Source organism: Chroicocephalus ridibundus, chromosome 23, assembly GCF_963924245.1.
Source record: "Chroicocephalus ridibundus chromosome 23, bChrRid1.1, whole genome shotgun sequence".
Taxonomy (NCBI): domain Eukaryota; kingdom Metazoa; phylum Chordata; class Aves; order Charadriiformes; family Laridae; genus Chroicocephalus; species Chroicocephalus ridibundus.
Window position 1 is genome coordinate 3,797,310 of NC_086306.1, and position 16,250 is coordinate 3,813,559.

The 16,250-nt window shown below is 43.9% G+C and overlaps 1 protein-coding gene across 2 annotated transcripts in view; it reads right to left on the reverse strand.

The window, feature by feature from the left end:
* DOCK5 (dedicator of cytokinesis 5) overlaps positions 1 to 15,872 on the reverse strand; it is an 85,486-nt gene extending 69,614 nt beyond the window's left edge. For both annotated transcript variants that reach the window (XR_010074000.1, XM_063358574.1), the window contains exon 1: positions 15,696 to 15,872. Coding sequence is in view for 1 of the 2 variants with exons in the window: in XM_063358574.1 (XP_063214644.1) it covers positions 15,696 to 15,738 (43 nt within the window). In the remaining variant the exon portion in view is untranslated. The remainder of the gene's footprint in view (positions 1 to 15,695) is intronic.
* Between the last annotated feature and the right edge of the window lie 378 nt (positions 15,873 to 16,250).

The window sequence follows — 16,250 nt, forward strand, 5'->3', positions numbered from 1 at the left end:
GTTTTCCAGAGGGTTACACCAATGTCACTGGACTTTTGCTCCTAAGGCACTGGCTGGTTCGACATCCAGTTTTCTCTCCCTTCCCACAACGGTGTTGTAAGCCAAGATATTAAAAACTGACTGATGGTCTGGATACTCAGTTTAGACGCCTTAAAGGCCCCTGAATAGGCCTAAAAGTAAAAATCCCATCAACATTTTAGCAGAAAAATTTGTATTGTGTTTATGGGCAAAGACAAATGTGAACATACACGAGTACGTCAGAGTAATCCATCAAGAACCTCCCTGTATTGACAGATGCCGAGATCATAACAGAAGAACTGCTTAATATTGTATTTGATTCAGTTAAAAAGAAACTGTTCTGCCAGTTAAAGAAAATAATTCTGCAAGGGTTTGCAGAGGTCAGCAGAAAAGCGCAGCACCCAACCCAAAGGAAAGTCAGCTCCCCGCGGCCATGCCTCCTGCGGCAGTAAACCTGCCAGATCGTTAGCGTTAAGCAGGGATGTCGCAATCCATTACTTGGATGGGACATCTCCAAACCTCCCCAAGGCGCAGCGGGAAGCGGTGTGGAAGGATAAAACAACCCGGGCTTCCTTTGGAGTCCCTGCTGAACTGTTGGCCCGTAACGTGCTACGGGGACACAGGAGGTGTCATTCCTCAGGTGAAGCCCAGGCAGCAAGCAGTCTGCAGACATTAATAATCCTATAGCGCTGTCAACAGACTTAGACTTAAAGCACAGGGTCTTAGCCAATTTCTAACTTGGCCGATGTCATTCTGTCTACTGAAGTTTCCTCCCATGGTTACAGCTGGGCTGCCTTTCTTTCTGTCTTAAAATGCTGTTTGGGATTCCTGTTTCATGGCTGTGCTCTGCAGGAGAAACGGCCGCTGTTTAGAAAAGGCATGTGTGCTTATACGTCTAGGGATTCCGACGTACAATTTCTAGATGCCTTGGGTTTCTTTGGGACAGACATTATATAAATATCAGTCTGTATTTTTCCATAAAATGCTGCTTCAGCATCAGACAAAAGCAGTCTGAGCAGCACCAAGTGCCTAACAGAAAGGTGGGCGGGCATCAGACAAGCCTTTCTTTTGAGAACACAGACAGTTAATTCAAAACCAAAGAGCACAACAGCCACAAGAGGAGGGAGAACTAAACGCTGCAGTTCCCCCCACCAAAGATCACAACAGCCGCAAGACAGAGAACTAAACATCCCAGTTCCCTTCCCTTCTCTTTCCCTACTCTACCGGCAAGGTTTCAGATCCTGATGCGTAGCATTTAGAAGCTGAAGGAACACGCTCCTGCCACTGCACATCAAAAAAAGGGGAGATTTGTAGCATCTTGCTTTGCTAGATTGACTTAAGCAAGAACAGAGGGCCACTGTGTATAAAATCTCCCACCCAATGGTTATGCGCAAGGTTATAAAAGACAAATTGCTGGCATATTTTCCCTGGGAGCTTTGCTGCTGCAACTGATGCTTCCTGCTGTTTAAAGTCAGTCCTGTCCGAAACAGTCCATCTGCAGTTATTTCAACTGCTTAACCTCTTTCGCATCCTGTGTATTTAATCTGACCTCTTTCAAACTTAAAGGAAGCTGCACATAACAAACATGGTCAGGGCATGAAAAAATAAAAATCCTTCATCCTTGCAGCTAGAAAGGAAGAAAAGAAATTTAAAAAAATACAGAGTTTTGTCCCCAGATCTGCAGGAATATCTGAAGCTAAGTCTTTCCCCTTCAAGTTAAACTTCAGGTGAGATTTTGCCCTTGAAATTCACTTTGGAACGGTGATTTTGTTCCTTTTATCATCCTGAATGAAAAGCAGCACTGAAGTCTCGCAAATATAATCTAAACAAAGAGGATGAGATGGAAAGCATGATCCATAGGAAAGAGGTACTGACTCTGTTTTAATGATCATATTCTTTGAGTATAACTACAGGCAAGGTATCTTATTGTTTAATTTACATGAATTAAACGTGAAGGCAGTTCCCCAGTTTGATTAGCAGAAAGTAAGCTTAAGAAATGCTGGCTTTTTCAATGATGCATCCAGCCTGTGGAATTCATTGGGAGGGAAGGTCAGAGGAGTCAACATTGGGGCTGGTTTGAAAAGGACAACAGATAACACGATGACAGCAGCCAGAGTAATGTAGGTGAAGATAAGGAGAAGCAATTTTCATGCTTCAGGGCAGAAGGTGAGTCCTCAAAATGGATCGTCAAGGAACTCAGAGACATTGCGCAACTGGGCATACACGCTGGATCTCGGGGGATGCACTGCTCTGGTCTGAAGCATCACGCAACAGTCAGCACCAGAAGCAAAGATTCCAGGAATGGCAAAGGAAACCCGAGAGAGCCTGGGCTTTCCGGGGTAGCCAGGGCTCTGAGTAACAGCTAACGGTGAGCTGGAAGCTTCTGAGAAGGCACAGAGTTTGATGTGAGCTGGCACACGGCAGTATTACGATGGGAAGAGCAGGTTCAGTTATGTCACTCCCTCCGGTTGTATGAAGACAGAAGATTAATCACAGCATACACTCCCGACCTGTGAAACACCAGACAGTGGCACTTAAACAGTAAGAAGCCTCAGTGTCATGGATGGGGCAGAAAATGAGAAGCAGCGCAATTATAATGTATAAAACCCCAAAACACACTTCGAAAACCCACAAAGCTTCACTTTGTTCAAGAGTCCTGGGAGAAGCCTTGATTTGCAAGAGGTCTGTCAGCAACTCATTGAGCCCGATGTAGCTTTTAGTAAAACCAGTGGGAGTTCTGGCACACGTTGCTGTGAAAGCCGTGGCAGGCTTATGTCTTCAGTGCCTACCAACAACATCATTTTGGAAGTAAAGCGATGGTGCAGTCAGCTCGGATGCCACATACGGATCTGGCCACACCTTAAAGACCTAGTAAACATCTGGACAAGTGATCTCCTGCACTAGCGCAGTGTCTTTCACGCAGTACCACCGTCGCGTGTTAGAAAGGGAGCAACTGTTCTCTTCTGCAAGCAGAGAAACTGAGGACAAACAACCTGAATGTCATACTGTTCATCTGCAGCATATCCAAAGGTGGAAACCAAATATTAATTCCTAGACCCATTTTAATCACAAGTCTGTAACTCATTTTCAAGACTGTGTTCTAAAAGCAAAGCTCATCTGAAATGTCTGAAACGAAAGTGAACGAGGCAGAAACTGTCACATGCTATTCTGTGTGAGATTCGAGCAGAATGAAATGGAATTCTTTCCTCAATAATTTGCTTAAATGCATTTGAAATGCGGATTATTGGCCTGAAAAACACAGCCACTGCAAGATCCGTTATCTCTCACTTGGCTCAAAATAACCACCCCTCCACCCATGACAAAGACACGATACCCGCTTCCAAATACCACGTCCCACTTCTCCGAGGTCTGCCCTCGCCACTATCTGATAGGAGAGGGCTGTGCCTTGCTTCCTCTGAACAAAGGATCACATTCAGCGCTGTTGCAATAACCAGACTCCATCTCATTACATCTTTCAACTGAAGAGTCAAAAACTATTGTACGGAAACAGAAGTATGTGCTTTTACGCTGCAAAAACCCTGTATTAAGAAACGGCATTTATGTCGGACAGCCCCATTTGGAGAAGCCTGGTATGCTATCTGGTGCCAAGATATAACCAAAAAAACAGTGGCTTTATTTAAAAAACAAGGAACTGCCCAAGGAATTAATTCTTAATAGGAACAAAGGCTTTTTGATGTTTGAGCAAAAACGTTCTAGTAACTTCCCAGGAATTTGTGTCTGAAAAATTGAGAATAGCATAATTAAGATTCATATGTCAGACTGCTTCTTCAAGAAAAGTAAGTCATGGTTCAACACTGTGAAACATGCACATTAACTGATTGTTACGAACAAAAATTACTACTCCTGAATTGGTTGATGCTGACATTCAGTCTCAGTTCTACAAAGTTCCAAGTGACTGCTTAGCATTTTGAACGCAAATAATCCAGAATAACAGCATTATGTGGATGGAAATGCTTTAATTAACAGACATCATTAGGCTTGAGAGTCAAACATCTGATGAGCTAGACATGGAGCTTTAACACCTTGTTTCAGGCTGACCTCACACACGTGAATATACTTGGAAGGAATTTACTTATCCTTAAAATTTTTAAGCTGAGTTATCTTAAAAATGGACATTAAATCAACGGAGAAGTTACACCGTCTGCCTATGCAGGAGAATATGGTATGGCATGGCCTTTCTTATTTAGATTCTGTACTGTCAAACTCTATATTCATGCCTTTCTTTTGAGAACCGTGAGAAAATCAGGAAGATCTACACCCTCAATATGCTCCCAACACCTGCAGTTCCAGCCTAAGACTATTCCAATAACCAAACCCAAATAAGAGTGCTACCCGCTCACCTTCTGAGAATGAAGCATGTCTGCCACATGCACAGTTGATCAAAAGTCTGCTAAGATTTTTCTGATTTCCCCTGAATAAGAGAGTACTATCCTGGAGACGGCATAGGCAAATAATCCGAGGTTTTGCAGAATCTGCTGTGCACAAACAGTCTAAATGAAACTAATTTCCACATTTGGGGAAGATTTTCAGTCATGCCATCATCAACTTTTGGATATTCCTGTCTCTCTCTCTCTCTCTATCATAGACTGGATCAGATTTTATTATCAATGGTTTAATCCCTTAAGGCCTGGACTGCTTTAGAAAAAAACAACAATCTCAGCCCATGGGAATATGGATGGCTTCACGAGTGTTACACAAGTGCTCCGACTAGATGATCTAATGGTCTCTTATGGCTTTAAACTCTACAGACTAAAACCACAGCCAGCTCCACAGCAATGCTCTGCAGCAAGCGGCAGACCCAAGGAGAAATTAGCCCATGTATCTTAATTAGAGCTTCTTAGTAGATTCAGATCAGGGAAACTGAGATGATTCAGAACTGCTGAAGCAAGAGACATACTGATTATAAAGGAAAAAGAAATAATTTCTATCTTTTCATGTTTACAGAACTCCCATTAGTCACTTTCCCCTCAATTATTTATCTCAAGTGTTCATAACACAGTAGCTGTATGAAAATAAAAGCTACTCTGTTCTCAGAGTGCATCTACGCTGCAACACAGGACGGAGACAGCGATCCTAAACACACAGGGATTTGGACACCAGTAATAATAAAGTCACCACAGCATAAGCTGGTTTGTCTCTCTGTAAGTGTGCTTAGGGTAGAAGCAGCCAAACTGTAGCTGCTTCTGTGATCCGAACCACGCAGAAATGCTCTGTTATGAGACTCTACAGTAAGTTTTCTTGGCGACCAGTGACTTTTCGGACTTACTTTTATGTCAGTAGCTACGGAGCCAGGCTACAGTGCATTTCTTATAGCATTATGGCGTACTAACCCAGCCCTTGCTGCACACGAGCAGATATAACACTTGGAAAAAATCTGACCTCCGAAGTTAAACAAATGCCCCCCATCTCCAAAAGTCCCATTTTCCCTTCTGCCCATCTCAAAGGAGAGTTTAAAGCTCTGCTGTTTTTACACACGCAGCAGTTTTCTAAACCTTTTTCCTGAAAACACGTACCAGAATAGCAGTCACACAGTACAGAACAGTAAGTGTGCATTTTATTTTACATATGGGTAACGCATACACATATCGTTAGCTGTGCAATCTTCTCTAGGCTTTCTACTTCCTTTTATTATTTTCACTCTAAAGGGCCCTTAGGGATTTTAAGCTCAGATAAAGAATTAATCTACATTAGCTGTCTCAGCTTATGTCTGGAGTAAGAGGGAGTGCTGTGAGCCAATGGAAGAATAAATCAGTACTAGCAGCGTAGGAGCCAACCTGCTCCTGAATATACTACACTCAACTAAATCCAGTGCTTGATTAAAAAAAAAAGAACAAAACAAAAAAAAAACCAAACAAAAAAAAACTCAAAAAAACTAGGCTTGCGGTTTTAGTCACCTTGGAACATCATGAAATGTCCCCTTTTGCAAATACACAGATGGAAAAAAAACCCAACAGCCTAGCTTCTCTTCTTGAAGATTCACACTTGTGTAAATTTTTAACAGGTTGCCTTGATACATCTTTCTACAACAACTATTTAAGGCTGTCTGCGAGATTCCCTAGGCTGTGGTTTAGAGGAATGCCCTTGGCATCTCTGCGTCCTGCAGTCAGTGAGAACAGCACCTGCCTAACAGTGTTCAAACATAAAAAGAGAAGATAAAATAATGAGGTGTCAGCCACAGTGTAAAACAGTTTTTAAGGCTACAGTCTGTTTCAGGTCTGGCTGCTTCAAATTAAACAACATGCAATAGCATGTCAGCGTTCAAGTGGAATGAATAGATGCAGGAGTACCCAACTTGGAACTCACGTGCCAAAAGCAGCTTCCAAGCGCAAAAAGATGACGATACACACTGCTCGTTGGGTCTGGAGGGTGGGCCTTGACTTAATGGTTCTCAATCCAGCTGCTGGAGTATCTTGCAATTTCATCGAGCCAACCTTCCTTTAGTTGACACAGAAGAAAAGAGGCCAGTGACAGCACATTGCCGTTGTTGTTTCAGTGGTACTCAGCTCTGAGCAGTATGAAGCTGGCTCAGGGAGGAAAGGTGCAGCAACAGCTGCCAATGTTGTTATTACTACAGAGAAACCTCAGATCCTGGTGCTATCAAAGCTGCATCTTTTACCAGCTCCAATTTCACAAAACACATCCACCTAGTGTGTTTAAATACTTCATTCATTTACCAAGATATACATTCAGCTGCTTTCACTGTGACACAATGACCTTCTCAGCGTGCAGGATACAAGACAAGACTGCTCCTTTTCATCTGTTGGCAAGGCTACAAGAACTAGATACCATAATGACAGGCGGCTTATAGATCTTATTAGGTTAAAGAGTGCTTGATATTACTGTAAGGTACATATCTTCCAAGCCCTGCAGCTTTATATTTTGCCTCTTTGAAATCTGAGCAGTAACATCTAGCCTGAACGATTAGTATTCTCCCAAAACTATATTAAATCATAGTCTTGTCCTTTAGAGCAATTGTTCTAACCCTGTAACGCTGTTTCAACTATTGTATGACCACAGAAATCTACGGTTTGGCCACCGGCTTTAGCTGTATCAGAACCTGGTTTGTACTCAGGCCAGCCTATTGATATCACGGGAATTCAAGAAACTTAAAATATTACGCATCTTCTCTCTATTGTGCATTTTGGAGAAAGAGACTTGGAAGAAAATGGGCACTCTTTGGGTTGTCCTCTACAAAAAAACAGGTTCGTACCTAGAACCTTCTGAATATTTTGGTACTTACATTCTAGTTTTAACAACTCATTACCAACCAGAGGTTTGAAATCTAGTTTCACAGAGTAACCTCTGATTTTGAATGCTTCCATTTTTATGGCCTGTGAAGAAATAGATGCTCATTTACAATACACATACAACTGCAACTGCAGTCACCTTTCTTTTTCCTCCAAGCCTGCAGACACTTGTGCTCGGACACATTAAGTACAAGAGTAACTTTTGCAATGAAGTTTTCAAGCAGATTTGTAAAAGCACAACCCCAAAACCGTCACTTGATAAATTGGACTACTCAGCTAATTCCCAACTTGAAAGCGTGTGGCACTTTCAAAAGAATTAAGTGAATTTGCCACTGGCTTTAAATTACTGTCCTAGTTCTTACTGGGCAAAACATCAAAGGAAGCAGAAAGAAAACTTGGAAATACTACTGTACAGAACTGAGCGCTACTATCTAATGAGTTTTGCTGTATGCATTACTTTCAGAGGGAGTGAGGGTGGAGAGATGAGAGGAGGTCTAATGAGTAAAACACTTGGGCATGGAGTCCAACTGTGCCTAGAGGCTAGTCTTCACCCTAAAGTTCACTCGAGTTAAAATTTCAGCATTGTCTCTTGCTAGCATCGCACCTACTCATATCAACACTAAACTCAAGCTGACAGACCCACAGAGAACATAAAGCTAAGGGATCCCATTTCATCAGCTGCAAACGTAACCCACCAGAATTACAGCCACAGATTTTTATACGAGTGTTCTCAGGCCTCCAGCACCTTCCCCCTTCCATCCGTGCGCTCAGGAAGAGACAGACAGGCTCTCCCACAATTTGCATGAGAAGAATTCATAGCGTGGCTTGGCCCACTGCATTTTAAGAAACTTGGGATGTGTTGCCAAAAACCTCTTTACCTCCACTGGATAGAACCTCTATGGAAACTAGCACTTGAGCTAACTCATGCTGGCAGGGCTAACACAAGTAGAATTTCTAATACGCATAAGCATAGGGATTTCAGTTGGCCTCTGTACCTTCAGTCCTTCTCATTCAACACAGGCTTCGTAACAGATTACTCTCCCATAATGGCTGCCTGTGGTTTCATTGATTCCTGTCTGCAAAATGACACAAGCCCCAATCAGAGAACTGGCACTGCATGGCGAGATATACAGTTTCACATTTCCAGAGACCTTTAATTCCAAAGCATTTTTATCTCACCACCTATCTCAGGTAACAAGCAAATGGCAAACAGGGGAACAGCGCTGAAAGAAGGAACAGGAAATCTTGGCTGGGAACGAAGGGTCTTACCCTGGAAAGAAAAAAGCCAAACAAGAATATCAATCCCTTTGCTGTCAAGAATGGAGAACAAGCTAAAAAACTGCAGTAAGCAGATGAGTTTTAATTAAAACTGCACAAGGTGCAAGGAGACGAAGAATTTGGAACTGGGTACCAAGCACTGCAGCCTTCCCTTCGTTTTCTAGAGCTGCTTTATTCCTTTGCATTAAGCTCCATCTCTCTGCAGCCTGAAGCCCCCACTACGTTGTCAGAGCAGTGAGAATGGAAATGCTGCAAGATTCAGGTCTCTTAATATTTAAGCTAGTTACTCTTACCTTAAAAAAAAAAAAAAAGTAGTCTTTCAGAACTAATTGGCCACTATTTGCATGTGACATTCTGAAACAGTATTAGAGCTTTAGAGCTGAAGTTATAAACTACTTTATTATTATGGAGGATCAAAGTACCAAGCCTGGCTAAGAGCAGAAACTGTTATCATCTCCACTGTATCTCGATGAGCTTTTTGCCCAGATTCAGCACTTTACAGAATGAGGTCCACTTTTATTGCAGCAACACCTCCAAAAATTTGAGAGTATAAGAAGTGGCCAAAGAATAACTCACAAAACAATCACTACTTTTTTTTAGATATATTCTGACAACGTGCCAGACACCTATGTGAAAGCTTCAAGAGGCTGCCAGAGCAATTCATCCATCAAAGAATGCTCCCCCCTCTATTCCTGGGAGATCCCCCTAGGAGGTACAGTCTGTACTGTACCAAAAAGACATTTTTATCATTTAAGTAGTGGTCCAACTAGCACTCTGTAACATCTTCAGTTTTTGAAGGCAACCATGAACTGGCCACCCAGCAAGCTGTTTAGTAATTCATATTTATGTTCCAGTTTTATTAGCACATGTTTCCTGGCAAATGCACCCAAATTTATTACCGTATTTTAGGCATGCAATCGCAAGTTAACTGCATTGGGGCTGAAAGCACAGTCTCACTCTGGTAGCAAGGGGCTAAACGCGTTCATGACTTTGGACTAAGGTAGTTTTAAGCTTGGCCAGGGTTGTGTCTTTAACGTGCTAGCATAAATACAATTTTTTTCCCTAAAAGCACTAATTGAAAGAAATGTCCTACCAGTCTAGTTAAGTGCAAGTTAAATAGCAAAAAAAAAAAAAAAAATTGACTTTCAATTAAAGGAGCTTCGGCAAGCTTGCATGTAGAAGGGGTGTACATTTTTCAACTTCTGAATGACAGGGAAAGATTATTACACATTTACTGCTTTGTGACCAATATGCTATTGACTTAAGTTTTTTCAGTTCATGAACTGTTATTATTTTGCTTTTAAACATAGTCCCTGTCTGCATTTGCGCTAGCAAATACAGTCCTACGCCAAATGAAGCACCACAAGAACACGGAAGATACTGGTGTGAAATTCAGACCTGGCTGGCACACCCAGCTCTAGTGAAAACACGTACTTACAGCCTCTTGACACCTCTGAACAATTAGGCCCACATCTCATCAGCGGGAGACAGCCCAGACAAAACTCTAGAAGGCAACTACCAGTTCTGGATGCCCTCAAGAGAGGATGTGGAGCCTCCATAAAGGGACCTGACTCTTAGTACAGTGAACTGTAGGACAGTTCCTAAACATCAGGACTGTTGGTGATGTTTCAAGGTGGCTACTCAAGAGATAAAGCACCCAGAAGTCACAAGACACTTCTAGAAATAATGCTTTTCAAAGTAAGAATAAGAAATGGTTCCAAGTCTTGTCCATGTCAGCAATGCCTTTGAAGTCCACAGGATTAGTTTCACAGGGAACTACTTAAGGAGTAGAGTAGTTATCACCAAAAGCAAGGGAAGACAGACTGGGGCTAATACGGATTAACAAAAAATAGAAAGGACTATGGAAGTAGGAAGTAGCACAGCCAGCTTTCACATCAAATAAACTGTACACACAGCAGTAAAAACTGGGGAACCAAATCACAAAGAAAGTGTTGTATACTACTCTGAAGACTCAAAATGTTTTGCTGTCAACAATACCAAGTTTTCACTTTTCCTGTTGAAAGTTTTGTTGGTATTGCCATCAACGCGACAATTTTTAGACACGTTATAATAACGCAAACGAGGGGAAATGAATGAGTAGCTATAGAGTGTTTCTGTCAATAGAGAGGAAGACAGTCACTTCTGCAGTGGGAATGGGCTCCTCCATCCTTCTAGAGCCCTTGTCAGGAGCCTGTTGCACAACCGTGGACTTAAGTTTCAAATCAGAGGCATCCTACAGGAATGGCAGGCATAAGGCAAGCAGCAAGTTGAAACAAATATGAATTTTGCTCTAATTTGACATGATATACTACTATCAGTACCGTGAAACTCCTTTGATCACAGACTGCATTTCGAGACAACTCTGCAGAAGACATATGAGGTCTGAACACGAAGCCAAGACCTGATGGCCCAGCATATCAGAAGTTATCACAAATCAAACCATTAGTAAGAAAATCTTATTCTGCAGCACTCTCTCTTCCTCTCTGATCCTTTGCATTTCTGCTCACATAAATCACTAACGTAGCTGGCAGGCACTGGTTTACATTTGAAAAATTACTGCCATTCCTAAGACATGACGCAGCTGATTGTAACTCAACCACCACATGGTATTTCAAAAAAAGTAAATACTTCTTTGCGACAAGAATAGTCCTATGCTCCGATCCCTCCAGCAGGGAAAAATGTAATGGGTTTAAAAGGCCACCAATAACTATTAGAGGTAATTACCTGTCAGTTTAACAAAAAAAAATAATCTATTCAAAAAGAAAAAAAAACACCAAAATAAAAGATGGCAGATTGAAACTCAAAGGCTGCTATTTGCCACTGTAACAAGGTTTCTATTGCTGCTATGGCTAAGGTATTTTAGCCATAGCAAGTGGCCACACTCCTTTTGGAACCAGATCAAATCGCGCCATCCCCTTTCGAAGAGCCACCTATGTATCTGCACACTTGACGTGCAAAATGGGAATCCCTAGAATGGGATGTGAGGAGGCAGAGAAAGCTTCAGAATTAAAGCTGCCCAGAAGTTTCTCAACCTTTCTCTCCCAGCCTCCTGCCTTAAAAATGCACCAGATCAAAACACTTTCCACAGAGTGACTGAACCACTTTGTTTAATTAGCTTCCCTTCAAGCCAACATTTTAAGACATTTTCTAAACAAAACATGACTCTAGTTTTACTCAGAGCTTATAAAGATCACTAAAATACAAAGAATGCATTGATATACCTCACGGACCAGTGCAGTTTTTGTGGGCTCAATAATATTTTAAGGTATAAATTTAACAATTTGGAGAGATCACAGGCAACAAATATCGCTTAAGCTTTCCCTTGCTCCTTCTGCGCAGGACATCGCAATTTGTGGCTTTCAGTGTTTCGCTGCAAGCTCTAAGTTTGTTGTTGGGCTGAAGCACTTTGTGGTATGTGGAATGAATGGTCCATTGTGGCCTGCAACTGCAAAGGCCAAGCCACGATAGTCTGCCTGGTCCTTCCCCAGCCCTACCATACAAGCTCTATGAAATAGCCACTACCCCAAAAATCAGGGTAAATTTACATTTCAAGAGACAGTCATATGAGTGCATCCAGGTGCAAGCTGCCATCTTCACCAAAATGCAAACTACTCTGGACCTCGTCTCAGAGCTCTTTCAATAAAACTTCAGTTAATAATGGCTTATACTGGAAGACCAGGTTTGTGGGTTGGCTGAACAATAGCTGCGTGCACAGATCAAGCTACAGAATTATCAAGAAACACTTCCTATCCTGTTAGTTCACAGCCACAGGTGACATATAAAGCATGTGTGTACCTGATGCCTCACCAGAGTCACCTGGAAACCGTTGTGGCTGAAAACTCAGCACTTTGCATTTCTGAATTGGTTTTGAGCAGGGTGCGTTCCCTGACCTGGCTTCCCACACTGCTACTGCCTGCAGGAAGGAGTTGGAAAAGGGGTCTGCCCGACCACTTGTCCTGACAGCGGCCCTGGGTTCACACCAGGACGGCTTACGATTCCACAGGCTCCGGATTCTCTCATACCTGGTACTGAAGCCATCAATAGAGTCTTCTTCAGTCCACAAAGGACACTTACATGTTAGGAACAGATGATGACTAAAGAAATAATTGCTTTTACAACTGAATTGTAACGCTTAAGTTGAAGTTAATGCAAGCCCATGTTACTGCCAGCAGAAAAAGAAAATAATTACATTTTGATTCCTTATGCCCTAAGTTAATAATTTTAAAACAAGCAGGTAAAAGTGAGAAATCATGGGGAGCCATTCCGCTATTCTTTCCTTCAGAGCACGCTCTCGTGACTGAAAAGAGTCTGCACGAAAGGCATTCCGCAAACGACACCTTTTTGAGAGAAGCACAAGCACAGGTTACTTCATTTAGCTCAGACCAAGAACTGACCAGCTTTCACAGACGATGCACCAGATAGCATCTTCCCTTCCCGAATTACAGGTGAAGCATGTTGCAAGGAAGCTTTGAGAGACACAGAAAATGCTGTTGCTTAAAGAGGCAAGATGCTGCCCATCAGATGATCTGCAGTGTTTTGTCCCTCTACGAAGCTGAAGCTTCCAAAATCCCATCTGTTACCGGGTTGAAAATTCATTGCAAGTGAGAAACTGCAAGCCATTTGTCTCTCACGTATGCTTCCCTAAAAATGCTACAATTTCCAATCTTGTACTCTCTGCTGTCTGCCATTTCAAACTCAGCCCATATGCCACCTGTACTACCCGTGGTAAAGGTAGCAGTCTCCAGGTTTAACCAATTGAGGACAACACTAGAAGGCAACAAATCAGTTTGAACCCACAATCAACAAATCTGTAGAATAATCCAGGACTTAAACGATTCTGAACTGAAATACAAAAATCAGACGAGTGACACTGAATCACACTGCTTACTTCTTGGAATTTCTTACTGCATGGGTATGATTTACAGGGTTGAGTTTAAAATAAATGCAAGTACTTCTACATTAGTTTCCAAAGCACAGACTACTAACAGCCACAATGTACGTGTTCCTTCCAAAAAGGATGAACTTGTATCTTGACACTTCATAACTATCACCTTACCCACGCTACCAGTGAACCCAAGCTGTTACCATCTAATGGCCTGTACCATACACACCAGTGACATTACCCTCATTACAGCCACCTTCATAATTGGTACTAACAGGCACCTTGGTTAGCAGGCAGATTAACGGCCCAAGCAGCTCACAATTTCCTCTCAATCCTCATCGAATTCTTCAAATTAAGCACAAAACCAATGAGGACTGGTACCTGAGCGCAGAGCTCGAGCACAGCACAGGATGCAATTGTAGATGGGAAACGGACACGTCTGCAAACATCAAATTGGCAAAATTATCATTCCATTAACGTATCAAACACTGCCTGATAAAGCTAGTCACTCCATAAATAATTCTGTTTACTGCCTGTGGATTAACCCTATCAGTTCTGGTTGCAAACTAAATGCAAGAGCTGAAGCGTTGCAAACTCTGTGTCAGTTTGGTCCAGGGGAAATAAGTATCTTTTTCACACAGCTGCCTGAACACGCAGAAATAAGGAGATAACTTCCCACCAGCACACTTTTTGATTGGTAACGTAAGGGAAGAGGCAGATTTTCCCCTCCACCCTGCTTACTCACAAGCCAGTGCCCTTTCTGGCAGAGGAGCTGTCATAATCAGCAGTTGGCTGAGGCCAGCACGAAAAACTCACCCCGGAAGCTAATAAAAAGGAAGCGAGAGGAGCACCTCTGATTCATCCCACTGCCCAAGGCCATTCCTGAGGCAGGAGAGCCTTGCTCAAAGGTGTGCTTAAAAAAACCCCACCGTAACCTAGCACAGCCAATCAGACTAGCATTATATAGTTTACTTAATTATAATAGCAAATTTTTTTAATTCCTGACGCTCAGAGGAATCTCACCAAGGCATACAGACGGGCTCCCAGGTATAAATAGCCTGGGCTGTTACCTACACAGAAAGAAACAAAGTTCAGGGCGTAGAATACTCCACACCCTCCCAGCTACCAGAGCAGAAACTAGATAACGTTGTGCAGCGTATAATATCTCGGAAGCTTAAGCCACAGCTCTGCAAGTGGGCTGCCTCGCTGCCAAGCCACTTTGAAATCAGGCAGGTAACTTATTTCAAACTCACTCTCTGAAAAATTGTGCAGGATGGGGTTCTTCACCTTTAAACTCATGGACTGAACTTGCATAAACAACCTATGGGAGTCAGGGCAATTAACACTTTGCAAGCATGAAATTTAAAATTTTCCTCACGTCAGGAAATCCACTGTGTAAAACAAGGGGCACAGAAGTTCACTCTTCATTAAAATAAACTATCAGAAGTCGTTTGTGTCATTCGTGGTTTCCTGCCTGTTGTTCTCTGCCCAATTCTCACAAGCAACCTCAAAATTGTATGGCTTTCGATTTGTCAAACTCTCAAGAAGAACTTGTCAGCGCCACCATTGGTTATGTTCCTCCTAGAGAGAAGCGAGCTAGCACTCAACAATCTCCTTTTAAACATAAAGGAGAGGACAGGGCAGAAGGTACAAGGTGACAGTCAGGCATTCACCATTCCTCTCCCTATGACTGTCAAGATTTCCACCGCCTGCAAAGATGTCACCCACAATCCTGAATTCACTCATTACAACCTTTATCCTGTCATCGCTTTTTCTAGACACATCTTCATGTTTGCTGCTACATTAGAGCACTCTTCACTATAAAGCATGCTAGAGAGGCAAAATTACAAAGGTCAGTCCCGAATTGCCAGAAACCCGTAGCTCCCAAGGCGTGAGCTGGACACACACCGCTGCCTCCATCCCTAAGGGTTCAAAGAGTGAATAGGCGCTGCTGAAACCTGAAAGGGGAAGAGAGCACAAACTAGAAAATAAATAAATAAATAAGAAAGCGCGTGGAGGAGAAACGAGTCAAGGGTGTGCAGAAGGAAAGGAACGACTCCAGATGGGGGAAGCGATGAGGTGCGGCGGAGGGGAGCCGGCAGCGGCGGAGCGGGGCAGCCGGGCGCCGTGCCCCGCCGCGGAGAGGGAGCGCAGGCTGCGGGGAGGGGACGCGGGGCGGCCCGGCGGCAGGAGCGGAGGGGAGGGCAGGGGAGGGCGTGCGGGGCGGGGGTGTCCGGGCTGCCACTCACCGACCCCGTACTTCTCCCGCTTGGTGGGGATCCAGCGGGCCATGCCGGCGGGCGGGGAGGGGGGGGATCGGCTGGGCTCAGCGCGGCCGCTCGCCCGCCGCCGCCCCGGCGCGCTGTCGGGGGCCGGCCGCCCCGGGCCGCTCCGCCATGCTCCCAAACTTCCCGGCAGCCGCCCAACTTTCCTGCCTCCCCCGCCGCGCCGAGCGGAGGAGAGGGAGGGGAGGGGAGGGGAGGAAGGAGAGGGAGGGGAGGAGGAAGGGAAGGGAGGGGAGGGGAGGAGGCGGCTCGTCCCCGCCCCGGCGGGGATCACCTGCTCCCGGCCCGGCCCGCCCCCCCCGGCCCCGGGGAACCGGCCCCCGCGCTCGGCCGGGGCCGCTGCAAGGTGCTAATGGGGCAGGGGGAGAGATGAGTGAACGCTAATGAGGAGGGTGGGCGGCCACGGTGAGCGGTTCCCGTTACTGCTGCTTCATATGCTGAGGGATAGGCGTGCAGAGGTTTTCCTGCTCTGAGCATCAATACAGATTTTTAAAAAGTAATTCGTTAATAACTAAGAAA